Raw genomic sequence first — 26,309 nt, forward strand, 5'->3', positions numbered from 1 at the left:
CAACAAAACCCTTCATTGGCAGCGAAAGCCTGTGTCCCATACTGAAAGCACCACAGAGGGATCAGGCAGGTCAAACAAGCACCCTTGTCAAAGACGAAGGAGATGCCCCATTCCTGCCCCCTGTCGCCACTCTCTCCCACCTGAGGCTGGGGAGGACTGAGGAGCTCTCGTCCGTTCACAGTCCAGAGGCTCAGGCCCATGGAGCCCTGACCCTCCCACTGCCCCCCACACCTCACCACCTCATGCCAAAAGCCAATTACAGCAAATTGTTTTACCCAGGACATCATCTCTGACTGTCAAAATTACAAGATGTACCAAAACACAAAAAAACACAATTTGAAGAGACAGAGCAAGCCCCAGAACAAGCCATGGCAGGGATGTTGGCATTACCAGGCCAGGAATTTCAAGCAACTACGATTAACATGCTAGGGGCTCTCATGGGTCCAGTAGACAGTGTATAAGAGCAGACGGGCAATGTAAGGAGAGAGGTGGGAACCCCAAGAAAGAACCAAAAAGCAAAAAAGATAAAAACACTGTCTCAGAGATGAAGAATGACTTTGATAGACTTACAAGTACTCTGGACATGGTTGAAGAAAGAATCTATGAGCTTAAGGAGATCTCAATAGGAATCACCAAAACTAAAAAGCAAAGAGAACAAAGACAAAAGCAAACAGTATATCCAAAGACTATAGGACCACTATAAAAGGTGTGATATATGCATAATGGGAATTCCAGATGGAGAAGAGAAAAAGTAACAGAAGAAATGTTTGAAACAATGATGACTTACAGTTTCTTTGAAATTAATATCAGACATAAAATTATAGATTTTTATGTCTGGGCTTCAGGAAGCCCAGTGAACATTAAGCAGAAAAAAATGACCAAAAAATAACTATACCTAGGCATATCATTTTATAACTATAGAAAATCAAAGATAAAGAAAAAATCTTGAAAGAAGCTTGGGGGGTGGACATCTTATCTATAGGGGAACCAAGAGCAACGTTATATCCATGTGCCCTCATAAATCATGCAAGCGAGAAGACAGTCGAAGGAACTATTTAATATCAGGAGAGAAAAAACCCTCCAACCTAGAATTCTGTACCCTGCGAAATCATCCTTCAACAGTGAAGCAAATTTAAGGCTCTATCAGATAAATAAAATTGAGATAATTTGTTGCCAGTAGACCTGAGTTGCAAGAAATGTTAAAAGAACATTTTTTTTAGATAGGAGGAAAATAATGTAGGTTAAGCAGCCAGACCTATATAAACAAAGGAAAAGCATCAAAAGCAGGAGTGAGTGAAGGTAAAGATGGACATTACGTGCATTTTTTCTCAGAAGCACATCCATTGCTTATGTTAAATGACACTAAACTTTTAGAGTCCTTTGTCTGCCAATCAACAGGTGTCAGCGGCATCCCGACTCTAGTCCTACCAGCGGCTTGCATGATGGGCGGGAGAGAGGCAAGGAATTCAATCCAATCACAATTCAGCAAAACTTCATCGGGAATCCTCTCTGCAGCCCAAGTGCTATTGTTTGCAGGAGATACAATTTCAATAAAAGCACCAAGTCCTTGCTTTCATGGAGTTATTCTTCCACATAATCCTAGACTATTTCAAAAATTCAGCTAACAATGCCCAAAACTGAGGGCATAATGGAAGACATTTTGTTTCCTTCTGTATTGTTTTTGGCTGCAGTTAATTAGAGAAGAGTACAAATATCCACTGGGTTAAGAGAAGAATAACTGATCATTTTGTTTAAGCACACTGGTATACAGCATATACTGTACACTAAGTTAAAAAATATTTTTCTTCCAAGGTAACCGAACTGCACAACATCAAAAATATAACCAGACTGCCTCGAGAGACAAAGAAGCACGCGGTGGCCATTATCTTTCATGATGAAACATCCAAGACTTTTGCCTGTGAGTCAGGTAAGCAATGACAGCCCTGTCTGCAGCGGGGGGAACTGCGCCGCTTCTGCGACAGGGGCCCAGATGCGTGGAGATGCACTGCTGAACGGAACGGCTTATTGTGATGAGAATGTGCCCCGGGAGGCTTTATTCAGAAGCTCGACAGAGTGATTTTTACAGACGTTTCTGGTGCTTGTTTATTATCTGTCGGTGTCTGGATTTTGCTCCCAGGTGGTGGGAGGACTGTTAAGGTTTCCGTTCAAGCCTGGAGAATTAAGGGAGCGGTGCCTGGGAGGCGTCGTTGGGGCAAGGTTATGAGGCGCATTGTGGTTCTCGCGGGGCGCGGTAGGGCCATTTGGTACGGCAGTAAGGAAAGTGCCTGGAGGAAGGGTGGCACGGTGCAGCCGGTCCAGCCCCTTCAGGACAGAACGCCGAGCAATGGGTTACTTGCATGGATTCTCAAGCGGCGAGTAACTATATGATTGAACTTGAGTGTCCCAGTTCATAAAGTACTGAGGCACAGGGCAGCTTCTAGTTGGAACTTGCAGTATTTGCCATTTTGCAGTTTCTGTGCTATAGAATGTATTACTTATTACAGCTTTTTAAAGATTTTACTTAATGAAACAGCACATTCATTTTAGAATGGATGGAAAGCAAAGGGTTTGAAAGATGTGAATTTAAAATAATAGCTAAGTGTTTAGGAGAATTAGTGAGTACTTAAAAAAAAACCACCTTGTGGATTTATAGTTAGAGTGTATGCAAATCAATGCTACCAGGTTATAGTATTCTAATACCAGTAATGACACTTTGCCTACATAAAATTGCTCACACCTCCACACCTACTCTTACCTCAGTTTTACTAAACAACTAGAATTTATCAGTGTCCTTCTTTCCTTGAATGCTTTACTCCTTCTGCTTTCCTTCACTTGTCATCTGACTGAATTTCATCATTTAAAGTGGACTCTTTGGAATCGCACAGAAGTCTGTTACCTGGTATTACAAATAACTGTTCTGTAACAGAACTTCTCTCACCCTTGCCGGGATCACATTTTCACACATACAAATCTTCATGCCTCCTTCTCACTGTCTTCAAACTGTCTATGCCCACTTCACCATTTTCTGACCTCTGAAATAACATCTCCTGTTATAACCAATAACATTCAGATAATCGGTTTTCAAAAATGGATATAGGATAATTTTCACTACTGATGGTATGCTTCTTCAAGTTTCAATGTTCACAACTGTTTTGCATTTTTGAAATTGTACTCAGCCATGTTGTGGAAGCATAGGCAACTCTGGACTGTATTACAGGATAAGAAGGGTATATTGAATGATATTCCAACATAATTCAGAAATACAGTTCAGAGTTGTAACCCGCAAGTCTGAAGTTGAAATGTTTTTAAATTTTTATTTATTTATTTATTTTCACATCAGTGCTGGTTTCATGGTTCATGTAAGGTTTTTGAGAAATGAAGGACTCTCTGTTAAAAGAGAATGAGCTTAATTCCCAAGATAAGAATTTCTGGAGAGTGAGGGTCAAACTAGATCCAAATACAAAGACAGAAGAATGTTTGTTTAGATTACTACTTGTGTGAAAGCATTATTTGTTTTTTAAAACCATGTTTTATGTGAAGATATAATAGTGTGCTTGAAGCTAGTAATAAATCACGTTTAAGAAACAATGGCACATGCAGGTGGGAGAAAAGAAGGTACTTTCAAGGAATTTGAGTACTTTTGCTTGCAAATGACAACACTTAAACTGTAAAGCAGTCAGGGATGTGAAAATCAAAATAGCAAGAAGATTCAAGCCAAGAGTGAGCAGAGCTCTGATATTTATTTCTAATGCAAATACAGGTAAAACTGTAATTCTGGTAACGGCTCGTGGGAGTGTGAATTATTTCAATTACCTTTTCAAGGATACTGGCAACTGTCATGAAATAAATATGCATCCCCTCGACTCCGTGAACATTTCAGAACATAACGCATGTGGACCTGTGTGCCGGCGCACACGGATGTGGGTTTAAGCACCTTTTGTGAGATGACAACAGAATGTGAAAACAGTGAATGCCTATAAGGAAAACCATTGAATAAATGATGCTATGTTCTTATCCTAAAATAATATGCAATCACTAGGAAGAATCCTAATTAAACCAAATATTTCTATGAAGTTGAGTTCTTCAAACAAAACAGCTAGCAGAGAAGTGTATACTGAATGATCACATTTTGTAAAATAAATAATGGGAGATAGTGGGTGTGTTTTAACAAGCATTCCCAGGGTAAGGGAGGATGACAATGAGGTGGATGGAAAAGGAAGATGGGGGTAAAAAGAGAAAACAGAAGAAAATAAAATGAACAGGAGACAATACCCAGCATATAAACGTAATGTGCATGAAATCATGTATGTGGGAGTGTGCACATGAACAGATCCAGGTTTTTGAAGTTAGTCATCAAGAAAATGCTAATTAAAATTACAATGGCATGTCATTGTGCACCTAGCAGATGGCTAAAATAAAAAAAAAATAGTAACACCATCAAATGCTTGTGAGGTTTTGGAGAAACTGGACCACTCATACATTGCTGGTGGAAATGTAAAGTGGTAGAGCCATTCTGGAAAGTGCGTGGCAGCTTCTTGTAAAATTAAATATGTAATTACCACAGAACCCAACAATTGCACTTTTGGGCATTTATCTCAGAAAAAAAAATGAAAACATGTTCACACTAGACCTCCCCCCCACACACACACCCGTACAAAAACACTCACTACAGCTTTCTCCATAATGGTGTCAAACCGGAAAGAACCCCGACGCCTTGCGACAAACCGGGGTTCACTACTATCATGAAGAACTCCTCAGCCATAAAAGGAATAAACTATTGATCTGTGCGGCGACCTTGATGAATCTCAAGTGAATTATGCCAGTTGAAAAAAAAGCCAACCCAAAAGATTACATACTTTATAACTCAATCTATACCATCTGTGAGACGACACATTTTGGAAATGGAGGGCTCATTAGCTGCTTAGGTTAGGAATGGGATTTGGGGTGTGGGGTCGGGGAGTATGTGGCCATAAAAGGGTCACATGAATTTCTGCTGAAACTGAGCAGTTATCTTGATTGTAATGGTGCATACACAGACCTACGCAGGTGATACATTATACAAAACTCACACACACACACACACAAGTGCAGGTAAAACTGCAAACATCTAAATAATATCAACATCCTGGTTGTAATATTACGCTATAATCTTGCAAGATATTCCCATTGGGAGAAAGTGGACAAAATGTACACAGATCTCTCTATAATATTTCTTATAACTACACATGACTCTGCACTTACCTCAAAAAATAAAACTTGGACCTTTTATCTGTAATGTCATCTCTGAAGTATTTTTAAGTTAAAAAACAGGGTAAGGAGAGAGTTGCAGGAAGAAAAAGTACCTGGTATATATTCTACTACGGTAAAAAGGAATGGACAACAGCAGCAGACAAGAAAATAATCCTAAACAAGGACCTGCGTAGCTTGTGTATGTTTTATGAGCACAAACATGCTCTAGTATGTATGGCGGGGTCCTGCTCCCGCTGCCATGAGACCTCCTGTGAGCTTCTCCCAGCTTCTGTGCTCCCAGCCCACACACCTCACCCGTCCCCCTTCCTTCCTGCCCCTCCTCTTACTTAGTGCTTCTGCTCTACACTCCCACAGCACACTGGACTTGGACTTCCCATACCCTGCTCAAAATCGCTCTGCTCCATCAGATTTGAAGCTTGGTGTAGACACGCCCACATTGTCTTTCTCACCCTGGAGTTCCCAGCACCAAGGTGCTGATAGGAATTTGTTGGCTTAGTGAATTCATGAATGAGTAAAATTTATATTTGTTTTGTTATAATGATATATTAATCATAGTCTTTTTACAAAGAGATAGTTTCTTTGTGAAAACAAATTTTAGAGACTAATTGGGCAGCATCATGGGTAAATCATTTAAATTGCCAAATAACACATTGCTCTGTGTTTGTGATAGTGGGGGGCGGGGTGAGGGTGAATGAGCAGTGTGTGTGTGTGCATATATGAGTGTGTTTGTGTGTGTGTGTAAACACCCACAACCCAGCAGGTGTGCTGCAATGACTCTGTGATAAAACATAGTGGAACACAAATGAGAAATTCTGCATTTTACCTGTTCCTTGGAAAGAGAGCCCTGGCTTTGGGGGCAGGGGGTTGAGCATGTCCGGTCTCAAGTCCATGTCCAATAAAAGAAGGAGCACACAGCCTAGATGTGGGAAACCGAGAGACTGGGTGATAGAGCCTTCTCCCCTTCACTTAGAAAAGGGGGAAGAGGCAAAAAAGAGCTCCAGTGTGCTGTCTTTGTCAGTGTTTGAAACCCCAAAACTTATCTCCACATAATTTAGGGTGAGAAGTATTTAAAGCCTGGCAACCCAATTCATTTCCTAAAAAATTATTTGTGGCTTTGACTTTATTCTCTAATATAATAGAGTTATTTTAATATTTTCTTCCATTCAAAATTTGTAGTGGCATATTTATGAAATCAATAAATTACCCCACATTAAAATGAAATATATTGAGCAAAAAGCCCAAATCCTAAAATATCCATACATTCATAATTATTTTTTTAAAGTTTTGCATAAATATTGCTTTGTACCTAAAATATCTGGATATAAGTATATCACATTTCATTTTATTTTCATTATATTTCACAAACTCTGTATCTTCATTTCTGAGAGACATTGTTTTCTAATATAACCTCACTTTCTCACAAATTTATGTTAGTCAGTAAGGTGCATTTTTATTTTATGAAACTATTACTGAGCCTTATAAGAAAGCATCTTTTTCACAGAGGATTCTCTAAGGTTTCTGTCTCTTGGGATTCTCATAATCTTTCCTGTAAGTCCAAAAAGGATTTAGCCAAAAATCCTTCTTAAATTTAAAGTGACGGTAACAGGCATGCACTTAAGCCTATGTTTTGATTAGTATTTTTATCATATATGCAAATACAAAACCTGTGCTTGTTCCCACCTGTGACCTAGAACCTGTAGACATTAGAAATAAACTTATTATTCATCTTTATTAATGATTAAGGCACTAGACAAAAATCTGTTCTTAGACATAGGTGAGTGGAACTTACTGTGAAGTCTAATTGCTATTCATGAATATTATAATGAAGAATGTGTATATGCATATTTAATATTAAGAAATACTTTGAACCATACGGGTTATTTAATTCTGGAAGGACTCAATTCATGCTTAAGAATGAGGAACGGGTTCCTTGTATAAAGGTTCTAGACATCAGGCACTCACCCCAGATTCAGAACTGTTTTCTTGTTTGTGGTGATATAGCTAATTTAACAGAAGCCAGTAAAACAACTGATAGATTTTAATGATTGTTTACTCATATAATCAAATATGACTTCAAATTCTTAAAGTATAGTTTATGTAACCCAAATAATAGCTGGTTCACATCCAGTACAAAGGACGAAATCAATTTTATTGCATTTAAGAAGTCAAACTGTTACCATTGGTATTTAGATAGAAAAGGGGAGCAAAGGAAATAGACATTGAGTTTAATAAACTGGGAGGCACAAGTCTGCCTGCTCAGTAAGGAGGCCGCAGCTTCACACCCCAGGGGATTACAGCATTTCTCTGCCAGAAGGATGAACACTTCCCCTTCCTCACTCCAGTACCAGACTGCCAGGTGGGAGCAGGGCAAGGCAGGCACATGTGCAGTAGAAGCCAAAACGGCACATGGAGAGGTGCTGGACCAAAGAGGCCTGTCAGTCTAGCCTGGGGAGAGAAGGGATTGGTTAAAAGGTATACCCATCTAAAGCCCATGGAAGCTTGGGGAGTTCACTGGTCATTTTGAAAAGGTACTTGGTCCTTTCCACATCCAAGCCAACATAATCCCAGGGGAACAAAGGAGCTCTCTGTTGCTTGTGACCCGCACTCACACGGTGCACTCGCCTTTCTCTCCATGTGGCTCTAGCATCTCTGCATGGCCCATGGCCGTGCAACTCCACACGTAGGCTCCCGGAGGAGGGAGCCTGACAGGGACCGCAGCTGGAAACACATGCTGAGCAGCTGGATGCTGGACTGGACTTTAATATGGAGCAGTAACTCTGGCAGTGGCCTTCACGCTGGCCCTACTAAAGACAAGATCGGACTTTTTCCACGGTGTGACAGATGGAGATGGGACATTGGGAAGTCAGGAGGGAACCCCTTAGTCATACATCATCAATAACCATACCACAGAGCCACACCCTAAGGAAATCCTTTTCCTTTACATACCACAAGAACCCCACTTCCACCAGTAATGGAGTTAGAGTGTGACATTGGAAAAAATATTCACTGCGGCTTCTCAGAGATACATGGTCTGCAGATAAACATCATACTTCAGTTTCAAGTGATGTCAGTCAGCCCTTTTACGAGCAGTCCATTTACTTCGGGGATAATGGAAGACATTTCTGTTTACTGACTGTTCAGTACAAAAGAGAACTTGAATGAAGTTGGAACAAGTTGTATTTCTAGCTGACTCAGTCACAGTGCAATAGAGTTGCTGGTTTATAGCCATCTGCTTCTCAGCTATCCTGCTAAGATTTGGAAGAAATCATAAAAAATACAAAAAAAAAACCCAAAAAGAATCTAGTGGCCTTATGTGATCTGAAATGTGTTGGGATTTTGAAGTTATTTCTTTAGAGACTGAATGCTTTGTGGTAGTAATGGTGTAATGAGACTTTTTTTCTTTTCTTTTTATTTTCAAAATTTGTATTTGATCTTTATTGTATTTTTCCATAACCTTTTAGTTCCTTTATGCACCCCTCCTCCCAGCAGTCACCACACTGGTGTCCATGTCCATGAATACTTGTTCTTTTTTGCTCAATCCCTCTACTCCCACCCCCCATCCCTGTCATCCGCTCTCCATCTATGAGTCTGTCTCTGTTTTGCTTGTTAGTTCTGTTTGTTCATTAGATTCTACATATGAGTGAAATTGTGTAGTATTTGTCTTTCTCTGACTGGCTTATTTTACTTAGCATAACGTTCTCCAGGTCCATCCATACTGTTGCAAAGGATAACATTTTCTTCCTTTTTATGGTCGAGTAGAATTCCAATGTGTAAAAGTCCCATAGTTATTTTATCCACTCACCTAATGATGGGCACCTGGGCTACTTCCATATCTTGGTGATTATAAATAACGCTGCAATGAACATAGGGGTGCTTATGTTCTTTTAAATTAGTATTTTGGGTTCCTTTGGATATAGTCCAAGAAGTGGGATCAAAATAAAAAGATAACCCACAGAATGGGAGAATATATTCACTGATATGTCTGATAAGGGGCAAATATCCAAAAATTATAAAGTACTTATGAAATGCAACACCAAAACAAACAAACAAAAATAACCCCATTAAAAAAATGAGCAAATGACCTAAATAGACAGTTCTCCAAAGAAGACATGCAAAGGGACAATAGACATAAAAAATACTGAACATCACTAACCATCAGAGAAATGCAAATTAAAACCACAATGAGATACTACCTCACACCTGTCAGAATGGCTATCATCAATAAATCAACAAACAAGAAGTGTTAGCAAGGATGTGGAAAAACAGGAACCCTAATGCACTGTTGATGGGAATGCAGACTGGTGCAGCCACTGTGGAAAGCAGTATGAAGATACCTCAAAACATTAAAAATGGAACTTCCTTTTGACCCAGATATTTTAAATTTCTAATGCTGTTTGCAGACTCACATTGTATAAAAATGCCAAAATTTCAAGTGCAACTTGTCGTGGAAAGATTAAATATTTGGCAAAATTTGGGCACAATCATCAGGTTGACATGATAAACAAATCACAGACAGAACCAACCTGAGCAAAACGTGAGAAGACTTGGTTACCTCGTGGTGTCCAGGTGCTGTGTGGCACACGGGTAGATGAAGTGGTCTGAGAAACTCAGTTCCAGCTCAGGCCGCCAAAGCAGGCTGGGGGGAGCTGACTCCGCTTGTTGAATGTGGCTAGGGCTCCACTCCTAAGAGAGGTTCTTTGCCCTGGGACATTAGAAACAAAAAGGAATTAGTTCTTAGAAGAAAATATATAACCTGATAAACAATTAATCAAAGTATAGGAAGAGGGACCCCCCAAAACTGGAATTTATTCATAAACAATTGTGTATTTATTTGTACATGTTTAAACTTCAGTCACCTTCAAAGTACTCTCCATTTGATGCAACACACCAATCGAGATATTTTTTCCACTGCTCCAAACAGTTTTTGAACTCATTGATTTTGATGGACGACTTTTAGTGCTTCTGCCATTTTTTTTGTTTCACCTCTTCTACATCAGCAAAATATTTCTATTTCAGGACTTTTTCATTCAGGGGAACAAAAAAAAGTCTCTCAGGGCAAGATTGGGTGAATAGGGAGGTTGGGGCCCGAGGGCCATGCAGTTTTTGGTCCAAAACTGCTGAACACTCAGCATGGTGCAAGCAGGCACACTCATAAATCACCCATCATGACATGGGCAAACACATTGAACGAGTCTTCAAAAAAATTCACCAAAGCTGAACACAGCCTCTCACAACAGCGCCAGCTGGTACACTGATACAGCTGGGTTCCTAGAGCACTCACCTAGCAGGGAAGGCTGCACTATAAGCGGCCCACCCTCCAGAAGATAATTGCAGTTTGGGGGAGGTCCCCCCTCCTATATAGTTAAGTGCAGCATGCATGATACTGATGTGCCCTGGTTTAATCATTCTTGAAAGATGAACAGACTCTAGGAAGTGATGACTTGAGCAAACAATCTAGTGCATATGCCGAGGCAGCACTCTATTCCCATCACCTGCTCTCATCACCTCCAGCTTCTGTCGTCAGGCCAGGTTGCCTCTGCTGGTCCTCTGCCTGTTGTGTCACGCAGTGACATGTCAGGGAACCCTTGTGCCCCTCCTCCAAGATGAGCAAGTAGATCCCCCTAAACCCATGAAGCACCAAAAAAGCACTTTTCGAACTACCATTTGGGCAGCACAAAGTACTTTTCAAGTTTTATGAACAATTAACATCCATGAGTGTCAGCTGGAAAATGGTGTGATGGGGAGGTGCCGCTCCTTATTCCTGTGTATTGAGAAACTGTATTTTTGCTTTACTTTCAGAATTTACATGAAGAAATTACCTTTGATGTGTCACTCTAAAATTATACCATCTGCTCTTCTGTTACACAGAACTGTTCTAAGAAATCAAACTCTGCATAATGGGCTGCCAGACTTCTGAAGGCTTTGATGCAGAAATAGGGTTTGAATATTTTTATGGGAGGAAAAACTTTTATTTGAAGTGTTGAATGAGGACTTAAAAGTTGAATATTTTTCATAAAGTAGTAACCCATCTCAGCAAACTAACAAAAATGAGGTTTTTATTTAAACTCTCTAAAAATGTTTTAAACAATTATTATTCAATAGTGGAGTAGGCTTTGAGACTGAATGTATTTTTTGCCAACTTGTCCTTATATGTCTGTATATTTGTAAAAGATTCACTATAAACAGAATAAGAAGAGGTCAAAATGCAAAATCGTTTGTACCACAAAACAGTTTTACAAAAAAAGTTTGTACTTCTGTCCAAGATGGAGGCATAGGTAGACACACTGTACCTCCTGGCACAACCAAAAGAAGGACAACAACAAATTTAAAAATAAAAAACAACCAGAACTGCCAGAAAATCAAACTGTACAGAAGTCTCACAACCAAGGAGTTAAAGAAGAAACACTCACCCAGACCAGTAGGAGGGGTGGAGACAGGCAGCTGGGCAGAGGGGACTCTTGGCAAGGTGGTGGCTGGAGGACCAGGTGAGGGGGCAGCGGCTGGCAGACTGGGTGGTCCCACATTCACGTGTGGACAAACCAGGAGGAACAACTGGGGAATGAGACAGACCATACAATCCAGGGTTCCAGGTAGGGAAATAAGGCCTCAAACCTCTGACTGCAAACACCTGTGGGGGTTGAGGCGGCAGCAGGAGAAACTCCCAGCCTCACAGGAGAGCTCATTGGAGAGACCCACAGGGTCCTAGAATGTACACAAACCCACCCACCCAGGAATCAGCACCAGAAGGGCCCAATTTGCTTGTGGGGTAGTGGGGGAGGTGACTAAAAACTGGCAGAGAGCAGAGCAAATGGCAGTGTTCCCTCTCAGGCCCCTCCCCCCCACACAGTGTCACAGCACAGTGATGTAGGTTGCCCCGCCCAGGTGAATACCTAAGGCTCCACCCCTCAATATGTAACAGGTGCGCAAAGACCAAAAAAAAAAAAAAGGCCCAAATGAAAGAACAGATCGAAGCTCCAGAAAAAGTACAACTAAGTGACGAAGAGATAGCCAACCTATCAGATGCACAGTTCAAAACACTGGTAATCAGGTTGCTCACAGAAATGGTTGAGTATGGTTGAAAATAGAGGAAAAAGCAAAGGTTATGCAAAGTGAAATAAAGGAAAATGCACAGGGAACCAACAGTGACGGGAAGGAAACTGGGCCTCAAATCAACGGTTTGGATCAGAAGGAAGAAATAGACATTCAACCAGAAGAGAATAAAGAAACAAGAATTCAAAAAAATGAGGAGAGGCTTAGGAATCTTCGGGACAACTTTAAATGTCCCAACAACTGAATCATGGGGTGGGGGGTGCCAGAAGAAGAAGAGGAAGAGCAAGAAATTGAAAACTTATTTGAAAAAATAATGAAGGAGAACTTCCCTAATCTGGCAAAGGAAATAGACTTCCAGGAAGTCCAGGAAGCTCAGAGGCTTCCTACAAAGTGGGACCCAAGGAAGCACACAGCAAGGCACATCATAATTACATTACCCAAGATTAAAGTTAAGGAGAGAATCTTAAAAGCAACAAGAGAAAAGGAGACAGTTACCTATGAAGGAGTTCCCATAAGACTATCAGCTGATTTCTCAAAAGAAACCTTACAGGCAAGAAGGGTCTGGAAAGAAGTATTCAAAGTCATGAAAGCCAAGGACCTACATCCAAGATTACTCTATCTAGCAAAACAATCATTTAGAATGGAAGGGCAGATAAAGTGCTTCCAAGATAAAGTCAAGTTAAAGGAATTCATCATCACCAAGCCCTTATTATATGAAATGTTAAAGGTACTTATCAAAACTATGAACAGTAAAATGACAACAAACTCACAACTATCAACAACTGAACCTAAAAAAACAAAAACAAAAATGAACTAAGCAAACAACTAGAACAGCAACAGATTCACAGTAATAGAGATCACACGGAGGGTTATCAACAGGAAGAGGGTAGAGGGATAATGGGGGGAAGAGTACAGGAAATAAGAAGCATAAATGGTCAGTACAAAATAGAGAGGGGAAAGTTAAGAATAATATAGGAAATGTAGAAACCAAAGAACTTATATATGCAACCCATGGGCATGAACTAAGGGGGGGAGGGGAAGTGGGTGGGAGAGGGTGAGCAGGGCAGAAGGGAATAAAGGGGGGAAATGGGACAACTGTAATAGCATAATCAATGAAATATATTTAATTTTTTTAAAAAAGACTTTGTAATGGGTTGAATAGTGCTCCTCTCCCAAAAGGATTTGTTTAAGTCCCCACCCTTGTTACTTTATGCTACCAGGTCCAGCTGAGGTCATAGTTGATTAGGGTGACCGTAGGTCCATCCAGTAACTTGTAATTCTATAAGAGTAAGGAGAGGGAAGTTTGGAACAGAGACACAGAGGAAACAGAGAGCAGTGTGAAGACGTAGGCAGAGACTGGAGAGATGTAGCTAGGATCAGGAACGCCAAGATTGCTGACACCCACCAGATGCCAAGAGAGAGTCCTGGAACAGATTCTGACTCTCAGTCTCACGCAGAAGCCCACCCTGCTGACTCCTGGACTTCCACCTCCCAGTCTCTCAGCCAAAAGAACAGGGAGAGAATACATTTCTGTTGTTTGGGATTTTTAAAAGATTTTATTTATTTTTAGAGAGGGGAAGGGAGGGAGAAAGACAGGGGAAGGGAGGGAGAAAGAGAGGGAGGGATAGAAACGTCAATGTGTGGTTGCCTCTCGCATGCCCCTCCCCCCCGGCCCCGGGAACCTGGCCCTCAACCCGGACATGTGCCCTGACTGGGAATGGAGCCAAAAACCCTTTGGTTTACAGGCCAGCACTCAATCCACTGAGCCACACCAGCCAGGGACATTTCTGTCATTTTTAAACCACCCCATTTGTGATCATTTATTATGACAGTCCCACTACTAATACAGAGCTCTTCCAAATTAGGTTTTAAAAACATGTCGTTTGTGGAAGACTTGAATGGGTTTCAACAGGAGGGCGATGAGAAATGTGGATTCTGTGTGCCAATGCAAACCAGAAATGATGAAATTCCTTATGTTTTTAAAGCAGTTTGGGGATCAGGGCAGAAGAATGAAAACAGCTGAGATGGGGCTGCAGTTTGGACTTTGGCTTGAACACACGTGGGGCGAGCTAAAGTTTTTCCCTTTTAAACTACAAAGTACTTACTCTTTCTGATTATCAAAGTGATATGGGCTTTCTGGCTCCACATACAAGGACTGACTTTATGTCCTGAAAGTACTTAGAAATAAGTACTAAGTACAGTATAACATTTAAATGCATAGCTCAGCCTACTCAAAAGCACACACCCTTTCGAGAGGAGCGAATTGGAGCCCCAGGGAACAGAGCCGAAAGGAAGCAGTTGGACCTGCAGCCTTGGCCCATGTCCATCAAGAGCATGGAACACGGGTGCGTCCTCCCACTGTGACTGCTGGGCAATGGACAGTGCCGTGGCTTCCACAGGCTGGGGAAAGAGAACTGGGAGCTGTCAGGAAGAAAGGATTAAGGGAAAATATTCAAATGCCAGCAAAGAACAAGAACTAGGAAACTTGCTCCTCTAGGCGAGGCTTCTGGAACCCTTCAGTCCCAGCGCTGCCTTGCCAGCCTCTCCCTGCTATGCCACCACCTCCATGGGCCTGCGCTTCACCAGCCCAGGGATGTGTCTGAAGGACACAGAAAGGACAGGTCTCCTTCAGCAACACATGCCCCGCGGGATGCCCACGCGGAACCTCTAATATAGGCCTTTTCCAGCGATGATGGCCGAAGTCATAGGCAAACAAACAAGTTAGAAAACAGACCAAAGTCTGTACAAGGAGGAGAGCTGCTGTGCTTTTTGTAAAATAGGAAAGTAAATAAACTAAATAACTTACATGAGTTAAAACTGGTGAGGTAAATTTGTATTTGTTGACTTGAAAAGAGGCAGGTTAAGTAAAAACTCCTGTTCTCAAAATATGCCATAGAGTGAGGCCAATATTTTGGACACGCAGGTGTGCAGCCACGCACATGTCTGTGCCATCCAGCATCACGTACCGAAAATTCACATCCATGCCTGCGCCTGTGTCGGGGAGACTCGGGGAGGTTCTCCTTACTTCTTCACACTCTAGAAGTTGCTTAATCAGCATGCACGGTTCCACTATATTTTATGTATCATTAAAACAGCGCCCGTAGATAACAATCTAAATACTAGTATTACAAACCCCCCGTGAACCTACCAACCACTTTAATAAGTCAATCAAATGCGGTAAAATACAAGACATGTGCTTTTGTTATGATTATATCAGCCCCCAGAATTGTATTATAATGCTCTGCACATTTTATTTAGTAAACATTTATGATTTATATTTCTAGAAATCATGAGTTTTTAACGTATTTTTGAAATTTATAAAAATATGTTCCCTACTTCACTCTTTGACAAGTTGACATTTTTCTTCATTGTATTTGTGAACTTCTTCCCCTTCGATAAACATGGCGCTGGTTCCTTTTATATCCTTACAGGGTTATACCTTGCTGTGTTCCTGGTGGCTAAGTTACATTCTTAAAATATGTCACTCACTCCAACGTGGCATCCATCAGTATAACCACATGGTTCTTTTCCCTTAAACAGTCAGTAGAATGAACTATTTTAACAAACTCCCTGCAAAGTCATGGTCAAGAACAGGCTCTGGAGCCAGACTGTCTGAGTTCAAATCTTCCCTGTGCCCCGAATCTGCCTCTGTAAACAGAGCAGTCACAATTTCACCTGATGGGTTTATTATAAACGTGTGATACTAAAAGGACAAAGCCGAGCACATATTACACATTTGACAAATGATAGTTAATAGCCGGTGGGGCAAAAGTAGGTTTACAGTTTTGAGTATGCAATACACAGAGTTTATTCTCATATTATTATTAGTTAGTTATCGTGTCTTTTCACTTGAGCACCTGTAAACTCACTGTTGCCCCACCCTGTATTATCCCTGCTTTTATTTCAAGACTCAACTCCAATTGGACACAGCGAAGCCTTATCCCGAACAGACTTTTAAATCCATTTTCCTGTCACACCTAAGATTTTCACAACTACACTCATCGTTGAGACAGGTCTGTGAGTTTTTTGTACTTTCCTAGACAGGCTTTGGCCTCAGGGTACTGTCAGTGTTCATAGAAAGAAAAAAAAAGTCCAAGCGTTCCTGATTTTAAGCTCTAGAGCAGTTCAACGAAACAAATGAAATACTAGCTAAGTGTTGCTTCTGAAGCCATCATAGCTCCATACATTTCTGACGCCCAAAGTGCTTCATCGGCACTTTGTTCACGAACCTGTGGTGGCTTTCCGAGGCTTCCTACCTGCGTCCTGGTCATTTGTTTCTCTGAGAGCCTCGCCGGTTCTTCCTGGGTTTCCGATCTCTCTGCATCTGACCGGGAGAGACCGCAGCCTCAGGCCTCACTGCCTGGGTTCAAATGCTGGCATTTTAGCGGTGTGTTTGGGAGAAGGCAACTTTCCCTCCACACACCTTGGCCTTGACGTCTTTAAAAAGGCAATTAGAGAAAGTACTAACGTTATTCATCACTTGGTAGGGTGGCTGGAGCTTATTCCTTTCATTTGTATGTACTTTCTCATTACTCATTTTATGTACTTGTCTGTCCTCTTTTTTTGTTTAACTACTTAGAGTGTTGAGGAATGTATATATTTCCCTGTCTTGTTTTAGGGAGGTTTGGGCCAGTGGCTATGAAGAAGCAAGGGGGCGAGTCCAGGATTGGCATGACGCGCCTCGAAGTGATTACGGTGGTTGGCAGGAGCCCAGGCTGGGCGAGCACGGGAGCCAGGACGTCAAGGGCCCTTTGAGTCGGACTCTCTGGTAGAGTCAATAGCAGACTGGAGGTCTCGATGGGGTGTGAAGGGTGTTGGAATCAAGACACTCGACGGAGTAAACTGGAAAGACAAGAGGGGTTGGTCTGAGATCAGAAAGTATGAAAGTAGTTTTAACGAAACATATGCACTTGGGTTATTTGGACATTTTTCTCACTGGAAATAGTTAATTCCTCGATAACAAAAGGTGGTGCCTTGTGCAGTAGATTCACACAAAACAGCTGTTACCAATCGTGTGTGTTGAAAGGGAGAAAATTACCTTAAAGTATATTTAAAATAAGAAAACTGAAAGTTCATCCTGATTTACTTACTGTGCTGTGCTGGCTTCTTGGGAGGATGTAATTTTTACACACACACAAAAATACAGTGATCTAATTTTATAACTTGCCGATACTTAAGCACGGTAACAGATTAGGCATTAATCTCCCTTTTGAGGATTTTAGTGTCAGCAGATTTAGAGGCCAGAGACCCACAGCATCCACTGCGCCCAGCACCACCCCGAGAAAGTCCAACCATATCGGCCGCCCATTTCATTTTCAAAAGCATTCCCTTCTGTTTGGGTTTTCCGGGCCTCCTCCTTCTCATTAAACTTCCTTGCCTTATTTTTTTATGACTTTCTCTAGCTATATAAGGAGAGAAAACAGAGACTAGAGAATTATATTTACGTCCCCCGTTTGATAACCTTTGTCTCCCGTGGATTCGAGCTTTGTATTATAGAAACACATCACAGTGACATCGTCAGGATTTATTTGTTTCGAGAACCATAATTTCTTAGGCAGAATATGTCACAAAGCTGCCTCTCAATGTCTGCAGCTGAAAGCAGTTTCCTCTAGCGTGTCGCTAAAAATGCCAGGAAATAAGCAGGGGGGTGTTGTGTTCCAGGGCCCTGTTACCGTTTGCTTCAAGCTATATGTTCCTGTCTTTAAATGTGCTACTTCTAACAACATGGCTGCGGTTCGCTCAATTGAACTGAATTTGTTTTTAAATAGTGAGGCAGATGTCAGCAGCAAATTAGATTTAATGCCAGTCACCACTGCCTCCTTAGATGAAGAGCTTGCAGGCATTGAAGGGAAATTGCAGAACGACACAAAGAAAATTGGGATTTAGAGATTTGAGACACTGGCGGGCACATAAAAAAGTGTCATTATGGGTTAAGCGATCCAAATGTAAAAACTTAAAAATTATTGACCTTGAGACTGGTCCCCACTTGGGAATCTGAAAAACATAAGAATTTGTAGGAGTATACCAGACCGAGAGAAAAAGTAACTATTCCTGTCCATCACTACCTCTCCTAAATCCCGTGAAAGCAAAATAAACACTTCTGAGTTGGATTTGCCATTTCCCTATTTCTACCATACTTTCTTTAAATGCTGTAATAATGATTGTGGACACCTCATATTATATTCCGGGAAGCTTCCTAGCATATGGAAAAGGTGATAAAATCTGCCTACCATACAACTAGGAAAGTAAAATCCAGCTTAGGTGTAAATAATTTATCGAACACCTGTGTTGTCCAGATGATTCTGGCTCATTGTGCGCATACACAAATTTGCAAGAAAGGATCTGTGTCTTCTAAGAAAGTAGAGCAGTGTGGGGCAGTGGGAACGGACGGACCCAGTCCAGCCAGTGTCCGCCCTGGGCCCCTCCGCAGCATAACTGAACCCCTCGAAGGATGGCTGCTACTATCCGTCAAGTACTATGCTGTAATCTATCCTGGGTACTATCCTGCCCAGCGCTCTGCATCATGAACTCTTTAAAATCCCCTAAGCATTCTCACAAAGCTTATAAAAGGTTATTGTTCCCATTTCAGAGATGATAAAATGAAGGCAGACACAGAGAGGCTGTGATGCCCATCATTCACAAGGGCTAGAGCCAGGATGTGAATTCGGAGCCTCTACCCCTAGCTGCTGTGCACACGCACACATACAAGTCTGCACATTTTCATCTGCAAAAGGGAATGATTCACAGTGCTGTTAGCAGCTGGGCAGGGTAGACGGAAAGCTCCGGGCGGCCAGCGAACCCACTGGGAGTGGTAACTAGCACCACCTTTTGGCTCACGCAGCTATGTCCTTCCTCGATTCTTGATGCAGAGGAAGGATCTATGCCGTTTCAATATTTTGGGAGTTATAATGTTTAAGAAATCTGAAAAACGTTCAGAAAGGACTTTGTTTTATTTACTGGCCCCTGAAATTCTTTTCCCCTTTCCGGAACCTATCCTCAGAATGGAAAGAGGTTCCATTACCACCATCACCGTCATGTCCTCCCCAATCGTTTTTCTCTCATGGAGCCAAAACAGTTAATACATCATCGTCACTTTTACTTCTATCTCTGATCAGTAGAGGAAGACAACTGCCTAATATATTTTTAAAATATAGCAGGCTTTTGCAGCCACTTCTGTAACAAATGCTAGCAGCCAAGAAACAAGCCCTTTCAAACTGTATTTATTTGTAATCTGGAGTCAGATAGAAATGCAGGCTTTTCTGTAATCAGAGGAAATGTTCATGGAATCACAATCCCTTTGGAGAAGTCGTGTGATGTCACCTTTCATGAACATAAGACCTCTCCCTTTAATCAGTGGGTTATCCCAATAGATCGCTGTGCCACACGCAATTAACCCAACAAAAGCTTGGCCAGGGATGGATTTCATGAGAGAATTACATTTTTTTTCTCTTTTTCTTTTTTTTGTTGCATTTCAATATTCATTTCATTTTTATTTTTTTATTGTTGTTCAATTACAGTTGTCCCCACTTTTCCCCCATTGCTTTCCCCCTGTCCTACCCACCCCCATCTCCCACATTCAATCCTTCCCCGCTTTTCCCTCTCCCCTCTCCCTTCTGGTTATTGTCAGTTTGTTCTTTATTTCCATGCCTCTGGTTCTATTTTGCTCACCGTTTGTTTTTATTTATCTTCTTATGTTTCAATTACAGTTTACATTCAATATTATTTTGTATTAGTTTCAGGTGTACAGCATAGTGGTTAGACAGTCACATATTGACAATGTGTTGTCCGTGATATTTCCAGTACCCACCTAGCACCATACATAGTTATTACAATGGTATTGACTACATTTTCTATGCTGTACTTTATTTTGTAAAAGTAAATGACTATCGTGTAACTACCAATCTATACTTCTCAATTCCTCACCTTTTCCCCCCATCACCCCAAACCCCCTCCCCTCTGGAAACCATCAGTCTGTTCTCTGTACTGATGAGTCCATGTCTGTTTTGCTGTTCATTTATATTGTTCTTTAGATTCCACGCACAGTGAAATCATATGGTGTTTGTCTTGCTCTGACTGACTCATTTCACTGAGCATCATACCCTCTAGGTCCATCGAATTCTTTTTAGGGCCATATTTTCAGTTTAATTAACTGATTCCTAAGTTTATTTTTTCCCCTTAACAGTGTCATTTTCATTTGTCATTAAATTTAGAATGAATCTTGGCTTCCGAATCACTCTATCATGCAGGCTAGGAGCAGACCCTTCCCGACTGGCATGTGTAAAAGTGTTTTCGTGCATTCTTTTACTTTCTGCCAATCTTATTAAATGCGGTCTTTCTTTTCCCCATCTGTTTTTCTGAACATTTGTGAAGATCAGTTTTATTTTAAAGCTCCTACATATCCCACTCTACTGGTATCTGGATATGTTTTTATTTTTTAAGTGCTGCTTTCAAAGTTATTATTAAAATACACTGAAATCTGGTATACATTCTAGAACAACTTAATGCAGCTCTAGAGAAGATCTGAAAACTGGTTTTCTTCAATTCCTTCTAGCATTTTCCATGTCCTTATCACTGGTTTTCTTCAATTCCTTCTAGCATTTTCCGTGTCCTTATCACATAGGTAAATGCCCAAAATGCCATTTCAAAGGCTATAAAACAACACAGTAGGTGAGAATGCAGTAAACTCTTTATTACTGTGAAGACCAAATCAGAATTCACTTTAAGGTCACAAGTTGGAGTTGTTTTATTACATTTTCATGAGTCAAAATCCTAAGAGGGGCATGTTTTATGGCCGGAGGGTAAGTTTGTTTTATAATTTGTCAGGGAAATAAAATCTATAGCTTGATCAAGTTCCCAGCCAGCATATCTCGGAAGGGTGATTCACCTTAAATTGTCTGGGTTGAAACTTCTGCTTTTAAGAATAAATTTCATAGCTGCTCATACAGTTAATGAGGGCTCGTCTGCACCCAGGCAACCCTGCAGTCAGACTCATTATGTCTGTTATTGATCATAAATATTTATCTTTGTTCCACAGATATAAGGTCAAATGGGCATGTTCACATGCGTAAGTTCAGATCCCGAAGCTGGGAAAAAGGGTCCCAGGCTTCTGAAGTACTTTTTAAAGCAGGAATCGCAATTGCTTCAGAAGAGATGCAAATCACTATTTCCTGTGTCAGCCACACACCGTGATTACCATTGATCGTGTGTGTTTGGGGACTAAGCCCAGGACTCAGAGTTCACATAAAATATTTGAACCCTATTAAAAATGCTCATAGACTCAGGCTCAGTGATTTTAAAATTCTGTTTAATTTTTGTTTCAAAACTTTAATTTTTAAATATCGTTTCTATCAAAATGAAGTCACTAAGGGGCAGTTGATACGTCAGTGTTCTCACAGGTAGAATTAAGGGGACTCTGGGACATGGAGTACGGAAATGCAGCTCCAAGTCTGTATTCCTGGACCAAGTACAGGTCAACCTTATACTGAGATTCATATCCAAGGTACATCCAACTTCAGATAATTCCTGATTCTATTGCTCACTCCTAAGCAGGAAGACATATTACTGTCACCCCTCACTTTAAATCTCCACTCAATCCATCCATTTACTTTAGGTGACGATTACCAGAAAAAAAAAAAGAGAATATATCCTCCTTCCTGCATTTCCCTTTTTTTATTCATTAATTCCAAAACATGTATTAAATGTCAACCATGTAAAGGCTTGGTTCGTGGCATTAAGGACACAGCTGTGAACAAGCAGAGAAACATAGGTGTCTGCAGAAAGCTCATAGTGGAAGGAGATGGAAAATGGGCACTACCCATGAGTAATATGTTTACTAACTTAGTGATACGTGTCACCCGGAAAACCGGCAGGAGCGGGGAGAATCGGCGTAACCCACGGCAAAAGTGAACTAACTCTTACCGTCACAACAGCAGTGAGACAGCAGGGAAGGTGGGCGCCTTCCCTCCCCCAGAGCCTGGGAGACAGGGTGCTGTCTTACTTCAGGGTGATGCTTCAGAGGGATGGCTCCTGGGTCCTTCGTGGGTGGTAACACTGGCAATAGGGCCCCTAAAAAGGCTTCCCATGTCAAAGGGGCAGACTACGTGCCCTAATGGGGGGGGCTGGATGACAAAGGGGGAGGGTTTAGCCAAAGACCATGTGTGTGACCCACAGACACAGACAACAGTATAGAGATGGCCAGGAGGAAGGACACATGGGGGCTGGGTGGAGGGGGCAAAAGGGGAGAAATGGGGACATCTGGAATAGTGTCAAAAATACAAATAAAGGAAAATAATAAAGTAAAAAAATAAAGAAGAAAGGCAAGGGAGAGGAGAGACCGCTCTGGTCAGGCCATCTGGACTATTATGTGGTAAGGCGGGGGTGAGCGGAGGTCAGAGGCCCAGAGCCAGGTGGAGGGGGACGGTGAGACTCCTGATTGCCTTAAAGACCTGGGCTGGTGAGATGGGTGGGGCATGGAGCTTTGCCACATTGCGCTCTGGTTCACTTTTCCACAACTGAGAAAAGCAGGGCCCAAGATCAGAAAGGGAGACAGAGAAGGGGCAAGACAAACTGAAGTAGAACTGGGGGATAGAGGAGGGATGATGGCAGATAAGAGGGGAACCTCCAAGGACAACATGCCAAAAGCCTACAGTGGACGCAGTCTCTGTTGACAGCCCGGAGGGGCAGACAGATGCTAAAACATGTGTGCAGACACATTTCGACAAGTAGTCAGGGCAAATCTGCATGGTGCATTGGAGGGAGTTCGCGATATTTTGTAGATAATTAAGCTACCTAAACTTTACGGTGGTCTTCAAGCATAGAATCAGGCTGTCCAATCAATCAAGTAGGTTGAAGAGATTTAGCAAAATCCTAGTAACTTAATGGAGTTCGTACCTGGGACAGCACTCTTCAGGATAATTATCCACAACATTCATTTGCATGTAAAATATAGAGCTGTCACTTCACAAAACTACAAATTAGAAGAATCTAAGATGCACGTTTTGCCCTTTAAATGAACTTTTACATAATGGCCCCCAAACGTGTCTCCTACGACAATTCCTTACAGCATCTATTTTAACCTTGACCGTCGATGAGTAACATGGTGATTTGTTTTACCTAACTTGAAGAAACTTGCGTTACGTTGGCGTGTCCCCAAATTGCCTTCTGTAGCCTGTTGATTTTTTGTAAGTTTAATAGATCTGAAATGAGGAGAGGATTGTTGAGTGATCAAATGTTTGAGGAATTCTGAATTACGCAGAGCGGAACAGTGTTATTTATTACAGAAATACTCAGCACAATTAATGTTATGGTGAGCCATGCCTCTCTAAGAGAGGGGCATTTCCCAAATGGGGGTGTCATGTATTTGACTATGGTCTCCCCTCTTTTTTTAAACTCTGACTACATTTCCAGTTCTGTGAGACACATAGAAACAATTATTATATTTATTGGTTTGAGGGTGACTTAGACATTCGTCTAAATATGCGAGTAATTCACACCTCACGGATGGAAGTTTCTTAGATGGATTAGAGCAGGACTTGTGGGCACCACCGAGTTAATTGAGTCAGCAGGGGCAGTGGCTGGGCAACATGCAAGCACACACATCAAGGTTAAGTATAGGCTTATCCACAGACCAGAGGGCGCCTCACCCCTGGCTAGAGGGATGATCCCATAGGAGTAGAAAGCCCTCCAGTTTCTTCCCGAAGGCTTAAACACTTTCAATCAGAGGGGAGGTCGGGGTTCTGCCGGTGCGAGCACCATGGCTCCTGCCAGATTAGTCTGGCAGCTGTTCTGAGAGTACCCAGGCCGCTCGGAATCTCCGCGGTAGCTTCCTGTTTACAGACTTTACAGCCTGGCTCCCTGGAGTGCTGCAGAAGGCTGCCGTGGTCTCAGGGGCACAGCAAGGGGCAAAGTCTCTATAATTAGCTCAGTGTACAAGAGCTCAGATGGAAGTTGGCTGAATTTAGAATAAGATATTAAACATGATTATTGCTGGTGTTTTTGATCATACTAGATGTCCATATATTAAACTCGTTACTGACATTTTTCACAGCCCCCATACTGCACTTAATTGAAAGAGGGGCAGTAGGGCAGGCCCCTTCCCTACATCCTTCTTGCTTCCTGCATCTGTCATTCTTGGTGAAAGAGGAATTTGCAGTATAAATTTATCTTAATGCTAATTTATTGAGAAGTGGAATACAAGACCTTCTTCGGGACTTGGCATTGGGGAAGTAGTCGATATTTTTCTTTTATATCGCCAGCCACAATAGACTCCTTGTCCTGTGTGAGCTCTCATTTGGGATGGCCCTCTGGTGACAGTTCTTCCCATCACCTGGGGGACTAGAACGAAGGCACTAGATACCATATTTTGTCGTGTATAATGCACACCTACATTCTTGGCCCATACTTTCAGGGGAAAAAAAATCTTTCATTTTAGTGTTTTAATTCAATTATTTATTTATATTTAGATACTTGTTTTTTGTATTGTAAAGGAATTTTAGCATTTATTTCTGAACATATTATGCTACAAGAAATTTTATGTAACAAATCATTACAAAACATAAGAACACATACGAGGTATTTCATGTACTCCCCATGTAAAATGCACATCCTTGTTTTTCCCTCAAAAATTTGGGCAAAACAGTGCACATTATACCTGGCAAAATAAGGCACACCATGACAATGTGGCAGTAAGAAGAGAAAGCAGTGCATTTAAAGGGAAGCTGTCCCTGTGGACTCAGGTTGGTACCCGTCACTTCCTCCCTGAAGGACCAGTCCAGGGTGCGGGTCCTCAGGTCTCTGCGTCTCAGCTGACAGCCTCCTTCAGTCCCAGCCTTCAGGCTACCTTTGGGTCTGCAGCAACTTCCAGGAGAAACCATAACACACAGCTGACTCTGCATTTGATAGTTGTATGTGACAATCTCCCAATTCCCCAGGAAAACCTATCAGGTGATGCAAGTATACTTTGCACACTATGCAAACAGCAAGTTTTCAGAAAACAGGGAACCCTGATCATTTAAAGGAGACATTTCAGAAACCACTGGCAAAGGGTCCCTGGGTTTCTTGACTGTGTTGCTCTCTTGATTATGCCGTAGCCTTTGGAATGGGAAAAACAAACCAAAAAAAGATGGCCCACCTTGCCGAATTTTAATTCCTATGGACTTTTAAAAAACATTTAGTAACATTTATGTTTAAATGTATCTTACTTTAAAACTTTCTGCTCGAGTGAAGAAAGCTGTATATTTCTTCACATTCTATCATTTATTATTCATGAAATCAGAACACAAATAGACTGTCAGAATCTAGCCAGAGGGCTGAATTTAGACTCAGAGGCTTGCTGGTGCCATAAAGAGCTATAAAAAAATTGAAATCATAATAATGAGGGGTAGACATATAGTCCTTCCCAAGGAAATGTCCCCAAGTTTCACAAAGCATTAATCATTGTATTCATTTCTGTTTTCCCAGATCCAGGAATTATTTTGGATTTCTTTGTTCTCTGTTGAATGGTGAAATTACATTCTGACGGCATGTATTGCATCGTGCATTACAAATCTTTATTGAATCCCAATGAAATGCTTGTGTGAAGTGCTTTGGGTGTTGCTGAACACTTTCCATGTTATTCAGAAAAAATATAAACAAATTGGCCTTTTCTTACAATAGTTTCTTAAGGAGGTAAAAACTAAATACCTCCGAGTAATAGTCAATGTTTCGAAATGTAAATAACTGACGGGTAGCATAGCAACTGGGAGGAGTCAGCTCGAATTGTTTCATATACCACAATCAGGGTATTACAGTCATTGTGGAATCAGGATGCATTGCTTTGCCAGAAAGTCATTCCTATTCTAATCAAGTATCTCCAGCTAAATCTACTTTGGGGGAAAAAAAAAAAAAGCAGCTCTCATCTTTTCATTTAAGCGCATTTCGAGTATCCCTCCTGAATCAAGCACCAACTAAGGAAATGTACACAAAACAAAGACTATCTGAGAAAACATGTTTTCTAACCATCTCTTTGGAGA

The 26,309-nt window shown here is 41.4% G+C and overlaps 1 protein-coding gene across 2 annotated transcripts in view; it reads left to right on the forward strand.

Annotated features, from left to right (window-relative positions):
• The window catches only part of DOK6 (docking protein 6), a 243,176-nt gene that overhangs the window by 87,176 nt on the left and 129,691 nt on the right, over positions 1–26,309 (forward strand). For both annotated transcript variants that reach the window (XM_024580552.3, XM_053912854.1), the window contains one exon: positions 1,813–1,927. In XM_024580552.3, coding sequence (XP_024436320.1) covers positions 1,813–1,927 — 115 coding nt within the window. The remainder of the gene's footprint in view (positions 1–1,812; positions 1,928–26,309) is intronic.

This window comes from Desmodus rotundus, chromosome 10 (assembly GCF_022682495.2).
Source record: "Desmodus rotundus isolate HL8 chromosome 10, HLdesRot8A.1, whole genome shotgun sequence".
Lineage (NCBI taxonomy): Eukaryota > Metazoa > Chordata > Mammalia > Chiroptera > Phyllostomidae > Desmodus > Desmodus rotundus.